At 44.7% G+C, this 21619-nt stretch overlaps 1 protein-coding gene and 1 long non-coding RNA gene across 2 annotated transcripts in view; both read left to right on the forward strand.

The window, feature by feature from the left end:
- The first annotated feature begins 717 nt into the window (after positions 1-717).
- LOC308574279 overlaps positions 718-21619 on the forward strand; it is a 36177-nt gene continuing 15275 nt past the window's right edge. Inside the window, exon 1 of the long non-coding RNA XR_014002433.1 lies at positions 718-1656. This is a non-coding gene — a long non-coding RNA (uncharacterized lncRNA). The remainder of the gene's footprint in view (positions 1657-21619) is intronic.
- Positions 3649-20110, forward strand: PRNP (prion protein (Kanno blood group)). The gene is made up of 2 exons (XM_081171832.1): positions 3649-3795; positions 15941-20110. The coding sequence occupies exon 2, from the start codon at positions 15942-15944 to the stop codon at positions 16728-16730; it is 789 nt and encodes a 262-aa protein (XP_081027958.1). The 5' UTR covers positions 3649-3795; position 15941; the 3' UTR covers positions 16731-20110.

A 21619-nucleotide genomic window follows, 5' to 3' on the forward strand; every position in this document is an offset into this window, starting at 1 on the left:
ACTCTGGTTCTGGCAGAGCTCCAGCACATACCAGGACAGCATCCTTGAAGCCTCATAGCCTGCAAGCTGCACACGGATTCTAATTTAAACACACACAAAAGTAGGTTGTTTCATTAACCATTTATGGGGGAAATAGTTGTTATTATTGACGTTGGAGACAGAGGACTGGGCAGTGGTCAGTCCCTTTGCCGGCCAGCATCTAATCAAGGAACTAGCCCCAAACTGGGAGCAGAGAAAAGGCAAAGAAACGTGAAACCAGGAGCAGCTTCGCCCTCCTATCCTTGTAGGGAGGCGCTCTGGGCAACACATGTTCCTCCAGCAGTGCTTCCCCACCTTCCTCTTCCCTCTTCCCTCCTTGGTAGCAGCAGAGCTCTCCCACTCCCTCCCTCTGGGCTAGCCCAGAGGCAGGACACATCTTGGCATCACAGCAGCCCCCCAGAAATTTGTGCTGGGGGCCATGGTCCCCCCCACCCCCCACCCCACACTACACCACTGGTTGGAGGGCAGTAACATTTCCTGTTTCTTTTTTTTTTTAGAAAAAAAGATTTGTTTTATTTACAAATATCAGGATATTGTCCTTGAGGTCTTACTTGAAGTTGGAAAATTACTAAGAATTCCAAACAGCAGGGAGGCATTTGAATACTGTTCTCATCATCTATACATGAAATAAATGTTTGCTATGTAGTTAAATTTTATTATTATTATTTTACCCTCGAGTTCTTATTGTTGTTGGAATCTCTCTGTCTTAAGAGACCATGGTGTGAGCCTCGTGAGGTGACCTGGGGCATGGAGGTCCTGAGCTGCCCAGACAAGCAAGTCTCTTAAATCTGCTACCACCTTTGCTCTCACCCAAAACAGATACCAACACAGACTTCCAGCTTTAACATCAAGCCCTGAGTTTTACCCTCCCATCTCCCTGCTTTGTTTAACACCCAGCCTGACGAAGAATTCTGGAAAGACTAGGAACCTTGCTTACTCTTTTGTGGGCATTTCATCTTTTCTAATAAGGATTTTGGTCTCCTGTGGATTTTTTTTTATTGATTTTTTCATGTGGAGCATGGAACACATATACCTCTGTTTTTTTCTCTACCTCACAGGATTGTCGTCAAGGCAGGGGGAGAACTACGTTGGCCAGCTTGAGCTCCAAGAAAGAAAGTTTGAATTATAAATGTAATAACTGTGTGTTTTTAAATGAATCTGCACTCTACTCGCGTTGCTCTAGGACTGCAGAACCAGACAGAGCTCATAAGGCCAAGAGCGAAAACCAACCTTGTTCCTCTCCCTGCTTCTTTCCTCTTCATATTGTGCCTTTTAGATTGTGAGCCTGCGGTCTTTTAATATACTATGTACATCACTTAGGGGGGGAAAATAGGTGTATTATAAGTGCTAAATTAAGAATGAGATGTGACTTTTAGAAGACATCTGAAGGCAGCCCTGTAGAGTGGTACCTCGGGTTACATACGCTTCAGGTTACAGACTCCACTAACCCAGAAATAGTGCTTCAGGTTAAGAACTTTGCTTCAAGATGAGAACAGAAATCGCATGGTGGCGGCATGGTAGCAGCGGGAGGCCCCATTAGCTAAAGCGGTGCTTCAGGTTAAGAACAGTTTCAGGTTAAGAACGGACCTCCGGAACGAATTAAGTATTTAACCCGAGGTAGGGGACGCGGGTGGCGCTGTGGGTAAAAGCCTCAGCGCCTAGGGCTTGCCGATTGAAAGGTCGGCGGTTCGAATCCCCGCGGCGGGTGCGCTCCCGCTGCTCGGTCCCAGCGCCTGCCAACCTAGCAGTTCGAAAGCACCCCTGGGTGCAAGTAGATAAATAGGTACCGCTTACCAGCGGGAAGGTAAACGGCGTTCCGTGTGCTGCGCTGGCTCGCCAGATGCAGCTTTGTCACGCTGGCCACGTGACCCGGAAGTGTCTCCGGACAGCGCTGGCCCACGGCCAATAGAGTGAGATGGGCGCACAAACCCCAGAGTCTGTCAAGACTGGCCCGTTCGGGCAGGGGTACCTTTACCTTTACCTTTACCACTGTATAGGAAAGTTTTAAATGTTTGATGTTTCACTGTGCTTAAAACCACCCAACCACCCATTATTATAGGAGCCAACTCCTAGGGGCCAAGGTCTCTTCAGCCCCCTCCAATAAAATATTTGAGGAGGCCCGGTCCCCCAAAGTTGATGGACATTGCCATTCTTGTGCACCACAACATGGGATCAGTTATGAATAAATTATTTTATTCAAGTTGGCACCCCTGATCTAATACTAGTCCTACTCAGAGCAGACCCATGACTAAGACTGTGTACACACTCCAGTTTATTCTGCATCCAGTCCACCCCTGCTACTGGTTTGAGAACTGGCATACACACATCAACGGCAAACTGTGTCTAGCCTGTCTTTCTCTCTCTCTCTTTTTCACAAAAAACTATGCTTTGATACACCCCACCACTAAATCAGCTTCAATCAAAATTAAAGAAAACTAATCAAACAGCTGCGTTTTAAGCCAGTGAAATGTTCAGTCTACTCTGAACAGAACTTAAGTTGGCTGCAAACCAACCACCATCATCAATGTCAAGCGCCATCTGGCTCTTAAGCAACTATCTTAAGAGCCAGGGGAGCAAGACCAGGGTCCAGGTTGAGTAATACTAAACCACCTTGGCTAAGGGTCCTGAAAGACCCGCTCCCTGCCTTACAGGCCTTTACCCAACTGGCCTGGGAGGGCAGGGCTGGAGTGACTCCAACTGCAAAAGCTGAGGCTGCTGAACAGACACTTCCACTAGGGCTTTGGGGAGGGGGTTATTTCTGGTTTTGATATTAATTTTTCGTCCCTTTATTTTAAATCTTATTATGATTTATGTGGAAATTGTTCAAGTTGGTTGTGTACGTCCTGATGTTTTATTGCTTGACTTTCGTTGCATTTGCAACTACAATTTTTTCTCCATGTTTTGTGCAGCCTTGAGCATGCTTTTCACTATGTCAAGGCAGTGTACAAATAAAACTATGTGCCATGCAATGTTTTTAGCCTTTCTCTAATTTATCTAAAGAAGGCTGTTCGCCGAAGAATTGATGCTTTCGAATTATGGTGCTGGAGGAGACTCTTGAGAGTCCCATGGACTGCAAGAAGATCACACCTATCCATTCTTAAGGAAATCAGCCCTGAGTGCTCACTGGAAGGACGGATCCTGAAGCTGAGGCTCCAATACTTTGGCCACCTCACGAGAAGAGAAAACTCCCTGGAAAAGACCCTGATTTGGGGAAAGATGGAGGGCACAAGGAGAAGGGGACGACAGAGGACGAGATGGTGGGACAGTGTTCTCGAAGCTACTAACATGAGTTTGACCAAACTCCCAAGGCAGTGGAAGACAGGAGTGCCTGGCGTGCTCTGGTCCACGAAGAGTCGGACACGACTAAACGACTAAACAACAACGAAAATTTATCTGCAAGCGGCCTTGAATTCCCGATCTGGGGAGAAAACAAATAATGATAATGATGAAGAAGAGGAACCCCGGGCGCGCCCCGGGGATCAGCAGCTGGATGGGTGCGGGCGAAGATGAGCGGCTCTGCGCCATAGCTCCGCCCTCCCTCCGCGTTTTCTCCGCCACGCGGGCGCGGTGGCCAATCTCTGCCTCGCCAGCGCGGAGCAGCGGCGCCTGGCAGAGCGGAGGCGAGCGCAGCTCGTGCGCGTGTGTCTAATTGCGTACGCGGAGCCGGAGAGCGAGGCAGGCGGAAAGCGAGAGAGCGAGAGCGCCGCAGGCAGGGTCCCCTCGGCCCTTGGGATCCTCGTAGGAGGAGGCGCGCAGGTGGGTTCAGCGCTTGGGGATGCTGGCGGTGGGGGGAGAGAGCGCAGGGAGGGCTCCGGGCTCCAGAAGCGTCGGTTTGTTGGCCCAGCTGGCCGCTCTCTAGCCCGGAGAGGTGGGTTGGGGGGCACCGGAATGGCGGGGCTTTGGCGACACCCCCGACTCAATGCTCCCGTTGTCCAGGTGTCTCCCGCGCTGGCCGAGGGAGGGCTTTGGCGTGCGCTTTTACGCACGTCAAAATGGAGAGGACGCGGAGGGGGCCCGGAAAGCCAGGAGACCGTTGCAACCTTCTGGAAGGGTGGGCTCGCTGGCGGCCGGGGAGGCGGTTGGAAATGGGGTTCGAGGGCAGGAGAATTCTGCCTCGTCACCAGCTTTCCTCTCCGCCCTCCAAACCCACACCAGCCTCTCCCCTCGCCGTGTTAGCAAAGATGCGGGAGATGCTGCTTTAACGGCCGAGCGATGGGCCTAAAGATTGCTGTGGAGAAGGGAGGAAAGCTGCCCCACACATTCTGGGTCAGACCAGGGCCGGATTTACTTATAAGCTAAACAAGGGGTAGCTTAGGGCCCCGCTCTCTTGGGGGCCCCAAAACAATTTTAAGGGGGGAAAACTGGAAGTACATTTCCAAAATATAAGATAAAAAAGAAATAAAATACTGTAAAACCTACATACAGCAACAGTGTTTTGTGTTGTGTAGGCTCCTATGATGTAAGCAGCCTGCTAGCCTGCTCCCTCACTAGTTTGCTCTTTTTTATGTATAGGGTGACTACATTCTGCATGGACTGGTTGCATTAGTTTGATAAAATACATATTTTGTTATGTGCAAATGGCTTTAGATACCTATTAGGTCCATAAATTATATTATTATTATTATTATTATAGCATATATTCAACACACAAAAACAGTGACAATTGGTTGTTGACAAAGGACAGCTGGGCATATAAAGGGCCCCATTACCTTCAGTAGCTTAGGGCCTCATCAAACCTAAATCTGGCCCTGGGTCAGACCGTTTTCCCATCTGCCCTGGCGTTTTGCTGTATACACGCCATGTAAAGCGCACAGCCAGCAATCCTGGGAACTGTAGTTTGTTAAGGCTGCTGGGAATGGAAGCTCTGGGGTAAATTGCAGGTCCCAGGTTTCTTGTGGTGGGGGGTGCTTCAAGGGTTTGTGCACAGCCAATGTCTGCTTTGGTTGGCAGTGGTTCGCAAAGGTCTTAAGCAGACTCCTTTCCCAGCATCTATTTTACAGCCTTGTATGTTCCTTACTACAGTGGTACCTCAGGTTAAGTACTTAATTCGTTCCGGAGGTCCGTACTTAACCTGAAACTGTTCTTAACCTAAAGAACCACTTTAGCTAATGGGGCCTCCTGCTGCCACTGCGTCATCGGAGCATGATTTCTGTTCTCATCCTGAAGCAAAGTTCTTAACCTGAAGCACTATTTCTGGGTTAGCGGAGTCTGTCACCTGAAGCGTCTATAACCTGCAGCATATGTAACCCGAGGTACCACTGTACTGAATCACTGAAGCAAAGTGTCTGCTTTGCTACTGAACTATGGTGGTTCCCCTTCTATTGTGGTCCCTTTTCTGGATAACATACCATGGAATTGCCCCCTTTCCCCACCTTCCAGACTTATTTTCTAACATTTCATTTCTGCATCTTAGCTTTTCTCTCTCATGGCAAGAAATCTTTGCTTGCTTATAGCATGTCAGCCATGCTTCTGGGCATTACATAACAACCTTTGACACCACGAACACCTTGGTTGGTTGTACAGCCCTCTTGGAGCAAAGAATGTTGCTTTTGGATCATTTTGCATCGCTCCCAGAGATTGCTTGTAGGAGGAATGAGAAAGATCCCCTAAAGGTTAGGCATTTTCCTGCGAAGGATTATGCCATAGCAAGCTTTAAGGTGCCATGCACATTTGCTTATGAAAATGTTTTGTCAGGATCATCTCAGAAATTTGGAAATTTGCAAGGGATGAAATGTTCATTGAATAAATGCATTTGCAATCGTTCTTCACCTCTCTGGGCATCAGAAGTGAATCCTGCTCACGCAGCAGCAGTTACAGGGTTAAAAAGACATGCAGTTCCAAGCCAGTAGTTTTGCCTGTCTTCTGGCTCCACAGAAACCCTGGTTTGTAACTGGAGCTCCTGTCACTCTGCCAATGCCTGGTGATTCCCCTGAGCAGCATTCCCCATAGGTTTCCAACCACTGAAGATTGGCTGCCATCCTCACTCAAAGCAACTCCCTGTATGAGCACCTTGTGGCAAAACTGTCACTAGATCTGCTGCCATGATTAGTTGATAGTTAAGACAAGGATGATTTGAAGTTTGCTAAGTCAAAATAAGAAATAATGTATTTTCCTTGTGTATCAATAATGATCTGAGAGTACAGCAAAAAAAACAACCACCAGCTAACACCTTTGCAAAGCTAAGCAGGGTCCATTATGGTTTCTATGACAACCATCAAATCCTGCACTTATTTAGTCATTAGCAAAATGCAAGCTCAGGCACACCGCTAATGGGCTTTACGATTAGAAAGGTCATAGTTTGCTATATCTAACAGTGCTCATGTATTTTTTTAATAGATGTGTATAGCTTATGAAGCAATATCCTGCAATCAGATGGTTGGGGTTTTTTTTATATTTGCATAACAAAACTGAATAACTTTGTGAGTGCGATAAATACTTTAACAGATTCCACATTGATAGGGGCATTAAGTAAATTTTTGTTTGGTTGCCTCAAATGAAAGGTATAAAACACTCAAACCTGCAGTTAAAATTCATGCAGCATATTGCTGCCAAAGGCCTAAGGTCCAAAATTCATGTGACAGTAAAATGATGCGTCCCCATACCGAATAAAGTTGGACTTGTAGGTCACCATACCAAAAAGGTTGGAAGCCACTGCCCTAGAGAGCATCCCCAGGGCTTTGCCAAAACACTCTCTTGCTATCATAACTGTGCCATGCTTAAAATGAGGTCAGAAAAGCTTTGCTCAGATTGATCTGTCAAGTAATAACATTCACCACAGATTTAAAAAACATGAGCGTTTGGTGAGAGCAGTCCAGATTAAAGAGGTGGTTCTGTAATTTTCTACAAATATTTCTCTACAGTTGTTCCAAATCATGAATTTAGTAGAGGCAGAGGCGCTGGTTAGAGCAGGGGTAGCCAGCATGTAATAATGTGTATACAGCCTAAGTTTGTGCATAACACTAGCACATAGCATTGATGCAGGCTGAAAGGGCAATGGTTCTCCTGTAACAATAAGAGGCATAAGTAACTTGGTGGCAGCACTGCTGTTGCAAAACATCTTCCTCACTTTGAGCTTTCCTAATACTGATGGGAATTGAGCTTTTATATGCTGTTCTGTAATTTGGCAGTCCTGTGTGGTCAAGGCCTTAATGCAACCTTTGGGCCCAGTGAGACTTACGTCTGAGTAAACATGGGATTGCTCCGTAATGGTGATGGCAAAGGAAATGCAAAAGGCTAGCAACTTCATTTATTAAATATTAAGTTCCCTTGTGCCAGCGAAAAATGTTGCAGTATGGATTGCTCTTGTGCAGGGTGCCAGGCCAGCCAGGCCCTTTCCCAAGACACTCCATTCCACTCCTCCCCACCCACCATGCATTCAGTCAGCATTTCATGGTAGCTGAGCATATTTGATTCTCACGCAGTGCCGGATTCACGTGTAAGCTAAACAAGCTATAGCTTAGGGCCCCACTCTCTTGGGGGCCCCCAAAAAAATTAAAGGGAAAAAACCTGGATGTACTTTTCAAAAATATAAGATAAAAAAGAAATGAAGTAGATCCTACATAGAGCAGCAGTGTTTTGTGTTGTGTAGGCTCCTAAGATGGAAGTTATGGGCCCCGCCTGTTTAATAATTATTTCACTGTAAATATACTTATTAATTGTTTTTCACTATTAATATACTTTTTAATTGTATTTCACATCAACAATTACTTCGATAAAATACATATTTTGTTATGTGCAAATGGCTTTAGATACCTATTAGGTTAAGATTACCAGATTTTTTTTCAGTGAGTCCGGGGACACTTTGCAGCTTTAATGGATTTTGTATGGGGACTGATCTGTAAATCTGGGGTCTGTCTGGTAACCTTATATTAGGTCCATAAATTACCATATAGCATATATTCAACACAAAAAAACAGCAACAATTGGTTGTTGACAAAGGACAGCTGGACATATAATGGGCCCCATTACCTTCAGTAGCTTAGGGCCTCATCAAACCTCAATCCGGCCCTGTTCTCACGGGACAGTTGGGTTCTCCCCAGAACTCCTTGAGAGCTTTTGCCCCCTTAAAGGATTTCCCCCCACTTTTTGGCGAGGAGAGTTGCACTTCCTCCAAGCTTGCTGGTGCCTTTCTCTTGCATGTGAATGATGCTGTTTTGGCTTCCTAAGGATCCACAGAGAATGTGCTGGGTATTACTACATGATTCTCAGCAATGCCCCTTAGTTGAGGTTTTGGGGAAAAACATGTTTGTTTACATCAGTTATCAGTGCAGTGCAATCCAATGCATGAATACTCAGAAGTAAGTCTTTTTGAGTCCAGCAGGCCCTTTTCCCAAGTCTGTGCGTAGTCATTAGGGATGCATGCATCTGCCAATTTCCATTTCTTTGTTTCTCATTTTTCCTATCTTACGTTCAGTTCTCCACATTTCCACATCATTTTGTTATTTTTTCCCTCAAAAAAAATCCTCCTCATGAAAATTCAGCATTCTGGTGCACGTTTCCCCTAATACACACATTTTTGTGTTTTGTTTTTGCACATTTCACCTGTGTATACAGATCACTCACAACTTGCACGTGTTTGACATGTGCAGTTTCAGCTTTACACAGTTGAAGGCCAGCCAGCCGAGATCGCACAAATTAAATTCCTGAAAGGTGGAGAGCTTAAAAGCTCACAGACTTGCTTACTGGGTTCTTACAAGATTTTGGAAGGCCCTGCAAGATCTTGCGAGAGCCTCCCAGAGCCTGGTAAGCAGGTCTGGGAAAATAAAAGCAGTTAGCATGTGCCATTGTGGGCTCGTCACAGGCCGTTTCCCAGTTTTTAAAGGGTTGTTTTGACCATATGAGATTTCAGCTATTGCCATACACGCCGTCCCTGAAACACAACACCTGCGTAAGATAGGAATCACCTGTATGCATCTTTGAACTCATTGCTTGACTGGAGAACTGCCTTGCAAAATTGGAAATGTTTTGGTCCACATATTACAATTCTGGAAAATGTGAATCAGGTAGGATCTCCTTTAAATGCAAACAGAATCGAAGTTCCACCCCAGCCCTAATACTGGGAGTAGCCTAAATAAATTAACATTATAAAAGCCTGCTTTTTCATTAAAAACATTGCTTTAGATTGTTGACACTCCTGATTAGTAGAAATGTATCTTCTCTGTATCTCCTGACCCTTAATTCTGCTGCCATCTTTACAGCTCATTTCACAATCTCTGATCTCCCCACACCCGACTTTACAGAGATATTAAGGTCAAGATAAGCCATCCAACTAGGGATTACTGGGCTTCTAAACTCTGCATAGTGTTAACCCTAAATAGATGCTGCTTAATAGTGGTGGTAGTAGCAGCAGTAAAAGAAACTCTGCCCTGATATAATACAGCTAAAATTAACATAAGTTAAAAGCAAGGCTTCAGCTAAAATAACTTTTACGCTACAAAGCTATGCCTGAGACTAGTAAGGCTGTGCACAAACCATACATTTAAAGCACACACAGAATCCTGGGAACTGCAGTTTGTTAAGGGTGCTGGGAGTTGTAGTTCATGAGGGGTAAATTGCAGTTCTCAGTTTTCTTTTTTCTTTGAGATTCAGTGCCAGCAGCATTTACATCTTGGATTCCGTGTTGTTTTTTTCACGTTTTTAACTGGCTTTCCCTACCATTTTAACATGCAAACCACTTTGGCATTTCCTTTTTAACTGAAAATCGGTATTAAAACATTTTTGGAGAAATAGGTTTTTTTCTAGGACGCTCCCAAGTTTTGCAGCCCACAAATGCTAAGTTCTAAATACTACCTATTACATTAATTGCATTTAATATGGCGGATATATTTTTAGAAGCTAGCATAGGTGCCAAAGGGAGATCTGATCAGGACAGTGTTGGGCAGGGAGAGGGGAGATTAACCCCTCCTCCCCCACTGCAGTCCTGTTGAAAATCACATCTACCCTCCCTCCCTGCTACTTGTATTGGGAGCGAAACTGTCATTGGTACCAAAGTGGACCACACTAAGGGCCAGGTGTTAATTAAACTCACTGTCCATCCTGCTCTCTTTTGTTTACCAGGATTTGTACATGGTTTAATCAACAAAAACCTCTGAAGCAGTTTATCACAGCCTGCAAGTGGGTCATGTTGCCTGTGCAAGTGGGTCTCTGGCTCTATAAGTAAATCTAAATAGTTTTTGCCTTTAATCCTCCATTAGTATGATGAATGGCTCTTGCAATTCTTTTGATTCATTGCCGTGTTTTGTTTTTTTTAAATATATATTTTATTCAGGATTTTCTTGTTTTACAGAAGTGTAGTGCCTCGTTTTTTGTTTTTTTCCATGTAACATTTTTACAAATCCGTTTCATTTGTTGAGGCATTAGGGGGAGAAGAAAAGAAAAAAGAAAGGGGGGGTGGAGAGAGGGAAGATGGATAGGGGTGGGGTCGGGTGGCGGTGTTTCTATTATGTTTAATGTATGTAGAGTTTGGTGTCAGCGTTGCTTGTGTGGTTCACTTGTGTTCCTTTGGTGGTGAGAGAGGTTGGGGTAACCTGATCCAAAACACCCACCCACCTCACCCACACACGAAAACAAAGATCACCACATCTAATCATTGCCGTGTTTTAATGCCGTGTTTGCACTTGCAACCAAACATCAGAAAGGCTCCAGCCTTTTAACATTTGGGAACTTCTCTCTAGGGGCCGATTCAGCAACAGTTTGCCAGGAGGCGTTCACCTTCCCAGGCGAGCTGCAATATGAGCACCTTGGGGCAACCGGTCACTGGATCTGCTGGCAGGTTTAGTTAACGGTTAAGCCAAGGATGGTCTGAAGTGTGCTTCATCAACATAAGAAAAAAAATATTTACCCCATGTATCTATAATGATCTGTGACTATGTCCGACAGCTGTCAGCCCATCATGCACTGACCTACTCACGAGCAAAATGCAAGCTCATCCACCCCACTGATATTTGCCATAATGGAGTTCATTAGGAATAAAACTACTGAAAACGTTCATAGTTCATTATATCCAGCTTTGCTTAAGAAACCAAATGTTTTTAGAATGGGTTTTTATAGCCTATGAAGCAATATTGTGGAATCAGGTGGGTGGTGATCTTGCATCCCATAAACATAACTTTAACTAACTTTGTAAGTGCTATAAATATTTCAACAAATTCCACTTTAATAGGAGCATTAAGCAAATTTTTTCTTGGGTGTCTCAAGTAACGGTTATAATGTAGGCAGGCTTGCAGTTTAATGCACAAAACAGATGGCTGCCAAAAATCTAAGGTCCAAAATTCATCACAATAGTGGGTTGTCATAGAAGTCAGCATTTCCAAATTAGATATGCATAATAATAATATTGCATGATAAAATCACATATCTGGGGTGGCTTTCTTTTTCCTTTTTTGAAGGGGGATTAGTTTTAGAATACAGTCCCATTAAATGCCTGAAAACATTTAACATAACTCATAGTTCTTCTTTTCCATTTTAAACAAAGAAAATGGCACTCATTGATTGAAAACAAAGACACCACGGGTTGCTTGATAAAAGGGTTCGTTCTTCAGTTAAATGTCATGCATACTAAAGCTGCAGTTAGAGAAAAGCATTGTTGTTTTTTAGAAATGGCCCTTCTAGCACACATTTGATTTGCCATCTGCTTTGGGCCTGTTGCAAAATCCAGCAAGTCATGAGAGCTATTTTTAAAATCCCTTCCCTCCCTTGGCAGAGGGGATGATGGTGAAATCTAGCTGCCCGTTTTACTGTATAAGTCAAGGCTTCCAACCAGCTACCATTTCTGCCAGAGAGATGTCTTTGTTCATGCTCTGCGGTACATGGTGTGCTGTAGAGTTGCATTAAGAACATTTTGCCCTGTAATTTTTTTGCATGAGGTGATGTCTACACAGGCACCCTGCTGAGTTATGCAGCTGACTATCCAACCAACACCTGAGAAATAACAATCCGCTTTGAAAGGATTGTGTGGTGGTCCGTTTAGGTGACGTACAGTCATACCTCTTGTTATGTTCGGTTCAGGTTACGTTATTTCAGGATGCGTCCTGCGGCGACCTGGAAGTAATGGAACAGGTTATTTCTGAATTTCGCCGCATGCACAGACGCTCAAAATGACGTCATGCACATGCACAGAAGCTGCGAATCACGGCATGCGCAGACACGGGTTGCGTTCTGCTCATGTTGCGAATGGGGCTCCGGAACAGATCTTGTTTGCAACCAGAGGTACCACTGTATTCGTGTTACAGGCGTTTATTGATACCATTTCACAGAGTAGTATTTAGGCCCTTTAGCCTTTGGTGTTCGTGCAGATTTCCGTTCTGTGTGCTGTTTAATAGCATACCATGTGATGGCTAAGGTTCTTCCTTATCCCATAGCTGTCACTCAGAGGAAGAGGTTGTGCTTTCTGCTCAGAAGGTCCCAGATTCAGTTCCTGGCACTTTCTCCTCAGAGTTCCCTGGGAAGAGGGATTGACTATTAAACCACTCTGTAGCTCTGTGAGGGGAACAGGGGTCTCCTAGCAGCTCTCAGCACTCTTGGCGCATTACAGTTCTTAGGATTTCTTGTGGGAAACCATGACTGTTAAAGTGGTATGATGCTTTAAATCAGGCATAGGCAAACTCGGCCCTCCAGATGTTTTGGGACTACAACTCCCATGATCCCTAGCTAACAGGACCAGTGGTCAGGGATGATGGGAATTGTAGTCCCAAAAACATCTGGAGGGCCAAGTTTGCCTGTGCCTGCTTTAAATGTATAGTGCAGATGGTTTCCTTCTGAAGAAATGGTCAGTTTAAAAAATAAGGTGCCTCAACTCTTTCATAGATCCAAAACTGGATGACTGGATGAGATGCAAATTTAGAAGCAACTACTACCATTTGAATAGAAATACAATTCCTCTCAATATAGTGAGAAAGATATGACCAGGTGACTGTGTACCAGCTCAGTCTGTTGTCCAGTGCTGCAGATGCCCCTGGTCTCCATTTGTTCTTTACTCTTAAAAGGATCTGGACTGGACAGCTCTTCAAGTTGAGTATTCTCCTCTGTAAAGTAGGACACTTGGCCCAGGAGGAGTCTGTATGCTGCTAACAAGAGGGGAATAAACAGAAATTGAGGTTTTAGAAGCCAGACACTATGTGCATGGAAGCCAAGAAGCCATGTTGGCAAAGAGTAGCATCTGAGAGTGTTCATGTGCCTTTCAGAACCGCTTGAAAGGGAAGTTCTCCCAGTTACAACCTCTCCTATCATTAGGCCCTGTGAGTTCACAACGCTACGTGAGAGCCAAGCAGAGTGGCTGAAATCCACCTGTTGATCTGAATTACTGTATTTTTTGCACCATAACACTCACTTTTTTCCTCCTAGAAAGTAAGGGGAAATGTCTGTGCGTGTTATGGAGGAAATGCCTACGGGTGGCATGCCTACGGATTTTCCTCCTCTAAAAACTACGTGCGTGTTATGGTCAGGTGCGTGTTATAGAGCGAAAAATACGGTACCTGGGAGGTTCACTGCCAGCAGAGGTCTGGTCTTACCTCCGAGGTTTCAAGGGACTGAATCTCTCTCTGGGTAATTCTGCAGCCTAGTGATAGCATTGTTCCAATAGCTCAGATTGTTTTCTGGGTTTGATGTCTTCTGATTTCTCCGCATGTAGCTGACGGTGAGCAGAACACAAACATGTTCTGCTTGTGCCTGTGCAACAAGGGGAAATGAGTTGGTGGCTGTTTGCATAATAGATTGTGTATTGTAATAGATTGCCACCTGCTGTCTGTGGCTTGCATGCACAGATCTATGGAGAGTTCGCATTGTGGTTCATGTACCACTGGAAGATGTGGCATTTGATGAATTAAGAATCAGTTTAAAAAAATAAGGTGCCTCAGCTCTTTCATAGATCCAAAACTGGGGGTGAAAAATGGATTTCTACCTTAGCCATTCCAAGACAATAGCTCATATATATCCTCTTTCTGGCTCCTGTGCCACCAACATTTTTGGGGGTGGGGTGGGGTGGATAGTTTGATAATACAATTGCATTTATAAAAGGAAGTGCCTTTTGTTACCTTGCAACTTCTTCCTTTATACAGCTGAAGTCACATAGTCTATTTAGAAAGTTACTGCTGTATGTTGTTTACAACTAGATAAAGTGCAGTTAAACGTAGTGTTACTGCTCTCAATGGCCACTCAGAAATCTGGGGATATGGTGGGCATCTTAATTTCTGTAGAGGATCAGCTCTCTGTGCTGCCGTGTTCTTCAGCCTTAGATCCCAAGGAGTTGGAGTACGATCCAGATATGACTGAGGCACTGTTAGGAGGTGGTTCCCTAGACCGGATGGTTGCCTGCTTTTGATGGGGTTACACTCTCTCTGAAGGAGCAGGTACGCAGCTCAGGTCCATTGCTGTCGCTTGAGGCTCCGGTGGCCTGGAGTGCCTTCCATCAGCTTTGGCTGGTGGCCCAGCTGCGCCCCTATCTGAACAGGGATAACCTAACTTCTGTCGCTTATGCTCTGGTAACCTCTAGGTTAGATTACTGCAACGTGCTATACGTAGGGCTGAAGATGGTTTGGAAACTTCAGTTGGTGCAGAATTCAGCAGACAGGTAGCTCTCTGGGGCAAGATGGTTTAAGCCAGGCACCCCCAAACTTGGCCCTCCAGCTATTTGGGGACTACAATTCCCATCATCCCTGACCACTGGTTCTGGTAGCTAGGGATGATGGGAGTTGTAGTCACAACTTGGCTGGAGGGCCAAGTTTGGGGGTGCCTGGTTTAAGCATATAATGCCATTCGTGGCCTGACTGCACTGGCTTGCCAATTCATTTCTGGGCCCAAATCAAAGTGCTGGTTTTGACCTATAAAGCCTTAAATGGCTCTGGACTGCAGTGCCTCAGTAAGAACCTACCTGGACTCTTTGTTCATCATCTGAGGCCCTTCTTCATGTGCCTCCTCCCGTGAGGTCCAGAGGGCAGCAACATGAGAACAGGCCTTTCCTGTGATGGCCCCTTGCTTGTGGAATGTTCTCACCTGGTGCCTTCATTACATATCCAAAGGTACCAGACAAAACATTCCTCTTCTCCCGTGCAGTCTATGGCCTTTAAAACTGTACATGGGGGGGGGGGGTATCGTTTTGTTTGTTACTATGGTATGTTTGTGTTTTTATATTGTAAACTGCCCTGTGATCCTTGGTTGAAGGGAGGTACAGAAATGCAGTAATTAATACATACATACATACATACATACATACATACATCTCCTATCATCCCCAGCCAGCTTAGCACAATGGTCAAATAGTAGAAATGGGGGAGAAATTAGATTCAGTCTTCATTTAAAGATGAACCTGCCGGATTTGTACTTTGTGAACAATACACGGACAGAAACACAGGGATCCTTCAAAATGCGCACCTCTCCACATTTTGCAGTGCAGTATTCCAGCCAAGTAAAACGTGCAAAAATGCATAAACTAGGGTAAAGTATACATAGAAGTGCATATATTAATGAAAATAGCATACAAACATGCATTATATAGGGGGAAATTGCTTTGTAAATATGTAAGGAATCTCTAGCTGAGGGGCCAACTGTCCTCTCTGTCTGGCCCTAGGGACACCCCTCCCCCACATTAGGCTACTCCCCTCCCCAGACTACCCCACTCAATGGCCTAGCTGCATACCCACCTTGAGTGTTTTTTCCTGACTGGAATGTGCGTTTGAATTCTGGTAATGCCTCTTGCTTACCTGGAGGGAGGATTGTGGGGTGAGTATTTGTAAAGCTAGGGTACACCACAGGTGAAATCTGCATACGGCCCCTGGAAGGCTGCTCAGAAAGGAGGGTGTATCTTGCTCTGGAAAAGGTTCTCGTCCCCTGCTATAGAGAATCGTTTCACTTTGTGCCAGAAGCATTGTTCTTTATCTAATGAGATTTCCTCCTTTTTGGCTTGCAGAATGACCGTCATGGGGAAGTACCTGGCGACCTGCTGGGTAGCAGTTCTCTTGATCCTGCTGCAGAGTGATGTCTCCGTTTCCAAAAAAAGGCCCAAACCCAGCGGTGGTGGCTGGAACACAGGAAGCCAACGCCAGCCTGGGTACCCGCAGAACCCTGGCTATCCACAGAACCCTGCCTACCCGCCACCACGCAACCCAGGCTATCCTCAAAACCCTGGTTACCCCCAGCACAACCCTGGCTACCCGCCACGCAACCCTGGTTACCCACAGCAGAACCCTGGCTATCCTCAGCGCAATCCTGGATACCCACAGAACCCTGGCTACGGTGGGGGCTACGGAGGCAAGCCGTGGAAGCCTAAGCCGGCCAAGCCCCCCAAGATGAAGCACGTGGCCGGAGCAGCTGTCGCAGGGGTGGCGGCAGGAGCCCTCGGCGGCTACCTCTTAGGCAGTGCCATGTCCAACATGAACTTTGGTTTCCGCAACCCCAGCGAGGAGCAGTGGTGGCATCAAAACCGCGACCGCTACTCCGACAGAGTCTACTACCCAGAGTACAAGGAGCGTGTTTCGAGGGATGTCTTTATGAGAGACTGTGTGAACGTCACACTGACGGAGTATATCACCCCTCAAGGGAACCAAAGCGCAGATGAGATGGAAGTGAAAGTCGTGACACATGTGGTGCGCGAGATGTGCACAGAGCAGTACCGCTTGATATCCGCGGCAGCTCTGCTTCTCGCCAGCCCTTCCGTGCTTTTCTTCCTCATGCTGGTCACGTGTTTCCTTATCCCCTGAGGTCCCCCTCAGGCCTGCACCTCGCTGTTCATTGAGCAAACGCCCAGAAGGAATGAGATCTATACAGAGCGACGGCTTGCGGGGAGATGACATTCGCGCTTATGCACCTCTTTGGTGGAGTGTCTTTCAAAGCTGTTACATCTGCTACATATTAATGAACACCCAAGCTTCTGCCAAGCACCTGTTCCTTTTGCAGCCATCTTTGATTTCTGTCGTTTGTGGTACGAACGTTTGGGGGGGTGGGGTGGGGAGAGCATAAGGTCTTATTTTGTAATGAAGAGAGGGCAGGAAGAACTCGTCATAGATCAAACCCCTCCCTCCTTCAGTCGAGCCTAATGTAACGCGAACTGTAAATAGAAACACAGCGACTCCACATGGAAGAACGAATTGTTTGCTAGGGCCTGCATTCAGAGTTGATGTGACTGGGCTTCTGTCGGAGAGCCCACAATTGAGAAGGGCACCTACTTTTCTTCTCTTCAGTGCTGAAACTTGCTTGTTCACCCGCCTCTAGACAGCGGTCAGACAGCGGTGGAGGTGAGGAAGAGAAGTCAAGTGCCACAGCCTACTTGCTTGTTGGCTCTCTGGCAAACAAGGAGATGGGAGCTCTAGTGGGGAAGAGGAGAAGTCGGTGATAATGGCAGTGAGGTGGAGGCCTGTGGAGGATGTCTTTGCCCACAGGCTCTGTAAAATCTTGAGCTGCCACAGCCCTTTGTTTGCCTACCCTCATTACACCGGCTCTTCGCAGAAACCAAATTGACACGTTCTGTAATGCAGCGATCCAGGGGTCCCCAAATCATTGTCTGCAAACCACCAGTGATCTGCAGGCTTCACTCAGGTGGTCTACGGTGTGTCGGTGGAACTATTGTCCTATTGGTCTTTAATTGTGTTTCTGCTGCTGCTTTAATTTTTTTATATATTGCATTTTTATTCTTAGTGTGGGATTCAAATTCTAATGCAATATATAAGAAATAAAAGAAGCAGTAGAAAGACAGTAAAAAATCTTACAGCATCTACCACTGCACATTACAATTGCAATAGCTGACAGAAAAATCATTTAAGTGGCCTGCGAAGAACTTCAGCAGTTTTCAAGTGGCCCTTCGTGGGTGAAGGAGGGCATTTGGGAGCCCCTGCAGTAAACTGTTCTTGCCTTTAAGAGAAGGAAATATTTCCAGCTGTTATTTGAAACTACATTATATGATGAGAGGCAGGAAGCTGAAGTGAATCAGGTTTTAGGTTCTCCACTGTACATTGTTTAAAAATAAAAAATCCCACCCCACCATGCAGTAAGATTCTCATTCTAGACCCACATACATACTGAGATATTTATCTCAGTATATTGTAGGAGATCTATGGAAATCCCACTGTAAAAAACACAAAAAACACTTTTATATATTATAAACTGCCTTGAGAGTGTGGTTGGGGTTAAGAAACACACCAGCAGGGTGTTAAATATATGAATACAAGCAAAAGAGGAAAGGCCATGCGCATCCCTTCCTACCTTATGCAAGGTGAGAAGACTCTGGTGTGTCTTATTGGACACAATTCCAGGAACCGAGTCGTGTTAACCTCACAACAAAGAAGATGGATAGTGCCTAGAATTTCACGAAGCAAGAAGACACATCCGCAAAGAATGACCCTGCGTTCCTGATTTAGTGCTGTCCATGTGGAAAGTTGTAGGGCCTTGTGGGCTCTTTTGCACATTATCTGGGGTTTGTGGCCATTAGGCAGACCAGAGCAGCCCATATGGGATGCATGCGAATCATTCCCTTCATTATCCATTGTACCATGAACATGCTGTAGGTACTTGTCTGTGCAGTAATAAACCTGTTTGCCTATGAACCACAGTTATTGCCTACACAGGCGCATTACTGCTGATGACACCAAAATCTCTTGCTTTCCTTTTTTTTAATGAAAGACGAACCTCAGTGAAGTATCGTTTTCATGGAGAAATAATGGCTTATTACTGGAACTGATAAATCTGGGGCAGGTCTTCTGAAATGGTGTTGGCTGTCCCAATAGCACTTAGAATTTCTAGGCTGCAAAGAAAAGCATTTGGTTTTGCAGCATGAGAATATAAGTACACCATTCATCAGGAATTTTTAACCCTCTGTGATGCACAGACATTACCTTTCTGGTGACTATTAGCAATTGCATATTTTCTTACAAGAGTAGAAGTTCCTGATTATTGTCTGAACTAACCTTAACAATTAAGCTGCTGCTGTTGTTGAGCATCTTCACTTGTTTGATCTCTTGAGTCCTCAAAATTACTGGGTGTTAATTGTATTGACCCTGCTGAATTTTGGAACTAACTTTAAGGCTCAACTGCAGATACCAGAGTCATTCCAAAGTTTCATCTGTGAGGAAACCTGTTGGGTGAACTGGTGGCAAATGTGACTTGAAGGCAGTCTTATAAAATTCAGAGCAGGTTCTCAGTCCGTTGGGAGACTCAAGCTGTGTGCCAATAACTCACAAAATATTCAGACATGAAAGCCATGTTGTCAAAGCCAGTGGTGCTCTCCATACAGGGGTTAAGCGTCCCTCTATCTTAAACTGGATTCCAGCCTGTAGACTAATGCAAGTCCCTAGAATTTGAGAGACTTGCTTCCAAGTAAGTGTGTTCAGAATTGCAGTCCTATGAATTACTGTGAAGAGCCAATTCTTGGCAGTTGGGGAGGGACGCCACACACATCCTGTTTCTGCCACACCCTCCCCTTGCTCACTTCGGGCTTCTGCAAGGCCCTTTCTCCTTCCAGAGATGCTGTGTTAGTGTGCAAGAAACAAGGGTGCAATGCCACAACACCTGTTGCGATGCTCTTCTGGTTAGAGAGCTCGTGTGCTTCATTTTCTTGGTTTCAATTTATGCAGCAGGCAGTGGGGATGGGAGCACACAAATAGTCACTAGGATTTATGCATTCCAGTAATGTAGCTGGCTTCGAAAATGCCACATTTAACCTTAAGGCAGACATTATAATTGAGGACTACATTTTGGGTGGTACTAATTCTGTCTGTCCTACCGCTTTTGGCCTGCAGCGTTGGTAACGGCTACATTTTTTGCTAACCTGTATTTCAGTCGACTTGCTGACAACTCCATGTTTGTTCAAGGGTATAGATATATATTTTTAAGTGTAGTCAAAATGTAAAGAGTACACAATTATCCTTCTGAGTATATCTTAATATATTCTGTGCATTTTGCTAGAAGACGATTATTGTACAGACACACTTTTAAATATTGGTGACTTGGTCCAAGTAGAAAGCACACAATAGTAGTAAAATTACAGGGAGTATTGGAGAGACAAGCACATTTGTACTTTGCAATTTTGTGTGTGCTTTTTTTAAAGTAAGTGTTTGATATCTAGTAGAAATAAAGGCCAAAGGCCCCAGCTTTTGTCTATGAGCTTCTTTTTTGATGATGTAACTTTGTGCAGGTATGTGTACACACAGACATGTAGCACCCTGCTTGTGGTTAACGCTTAGCTGGAATGAAATATTCAACGCAGCAATAGAGAAATTAAAATAATTATTTATTTGTCAGACAAATAAATGAGAGGCACAGTGGTATATGGTTACCAAGCTCTGGCCTGGCTCCTGCCATTATGGCCAGCCCTTATATTCCCTTAATCCAGCCCCCTTTGCTCCTCCTGTGGCTGCCTTTGTCCAATCAGCCTAGTTGGATTTCCTATTGGCTGATTGCTAGAACCAATCCTAAAAGATACACCCACATCCTCCTGTCCTTATATGGAGGACAAAGAGCTATATATTGTTACATCTATAAATGACAAATAAGTAGTAATATATCTTACATGTGTCTCAACAAGGAATCTTAATTACCAGCTCACCTCTTGCCCTCCCTGCCCTATTGCCTTCTAAAACAAATGGTTAATCTTAAATTTTTATCTTAAACATATGTCAAGGATCTTGAGTTTCACATCAACATTGAAAGATATCCTTCATTTGAAGGTTTCTAAACAAATGTCTGACAGCCATATATCAGGACAGCATTTGATGGCGTCTTCTTGTCTGGCAAGAGGCTGGGCTCAATGGCCCCTGTAGTCTATTCCAACTCTAGGACTCTATGATTCTATGAAATAAGAATCTAACATCTAAATTTGTTACTTTCTAAATCCTTTGCATAGTTACATTTAAGCCAATATATTTAAGCTAATATATTTCATACATTATCATAGGTAACCTTTTAAAAGGAATAAGGCCTTTTTAAAGTAGAGAGAGAAAGAGAAAAAAAGAAGAACTCAGTTTAAAACAGTTTCAGAAGAAGGCTCTTCAGTTTACATCCCCCCCCCCTTCAGCAAGCTGCTTTTCCCATTATCTGTTTAAGGAAGAAACAGCTTTAAAAAGACTTCCCAGCTAGATGCTTTAAAAAGACTTCCCAAAAAGCCTCTCTTTCTCTGTCAGCTCAAGGTTTAAAAGAGGCCCATGGTATCATTTTACTATTTGCCCATTCCTAATTATTTATCTCTGCCTTTGTTATCTTCTGTAACATGTAGGGTCAATGTCCTGCTCTTAGTCTGTATTTTCAGCTTTTACGACTTTGAGAATTGTTTTCTGCTATCAATCAAGGGGCCCCTTGTCTTAGGAGAATGGCCAAGGTTTTCTCTGCCTGGCATGAAACATTTGAAAATTAAGCCCTCTTTAATATACAAGTCCTGATCAAACATTAATAAAATGCAGGCTTATGCCTGATGCCTCATTCCCCCCTTTCAAGCTCAAGGACCTTCATCCCAAGTGTCCTTGATAGCTTGACCTTCATCATATTCCTGAGGTAAAGCTCTGTATAGGGCCATGATATGAGGTAGAGTTTCATTTGAAACCATCTTGCTAATTGTACTTCTAAAACATGAAATGATACATGGCATCATACATAAAACCATTAC

This window comes from Podarcis bocagei (genome assembly GCF_964188305.1).
Source record: "Podarcis bocagei genome assembly, chromosome: 15".
NCBI lineage: Eukaryota > Metazoa > Chordata > Lepidosauria > Squamata > Lacertidae > Podarcis > Podarcis bocagei.

What these genes read in the sequence shown, in the direction of transcription:
- PRNP (XM_081171832.1), top strand. Translation starts at nt 15,942, where the DNA reads ATGACCGTCATGGGGAAGTACCTGGCGACCTGCTGGGTAGCAGTTCTC.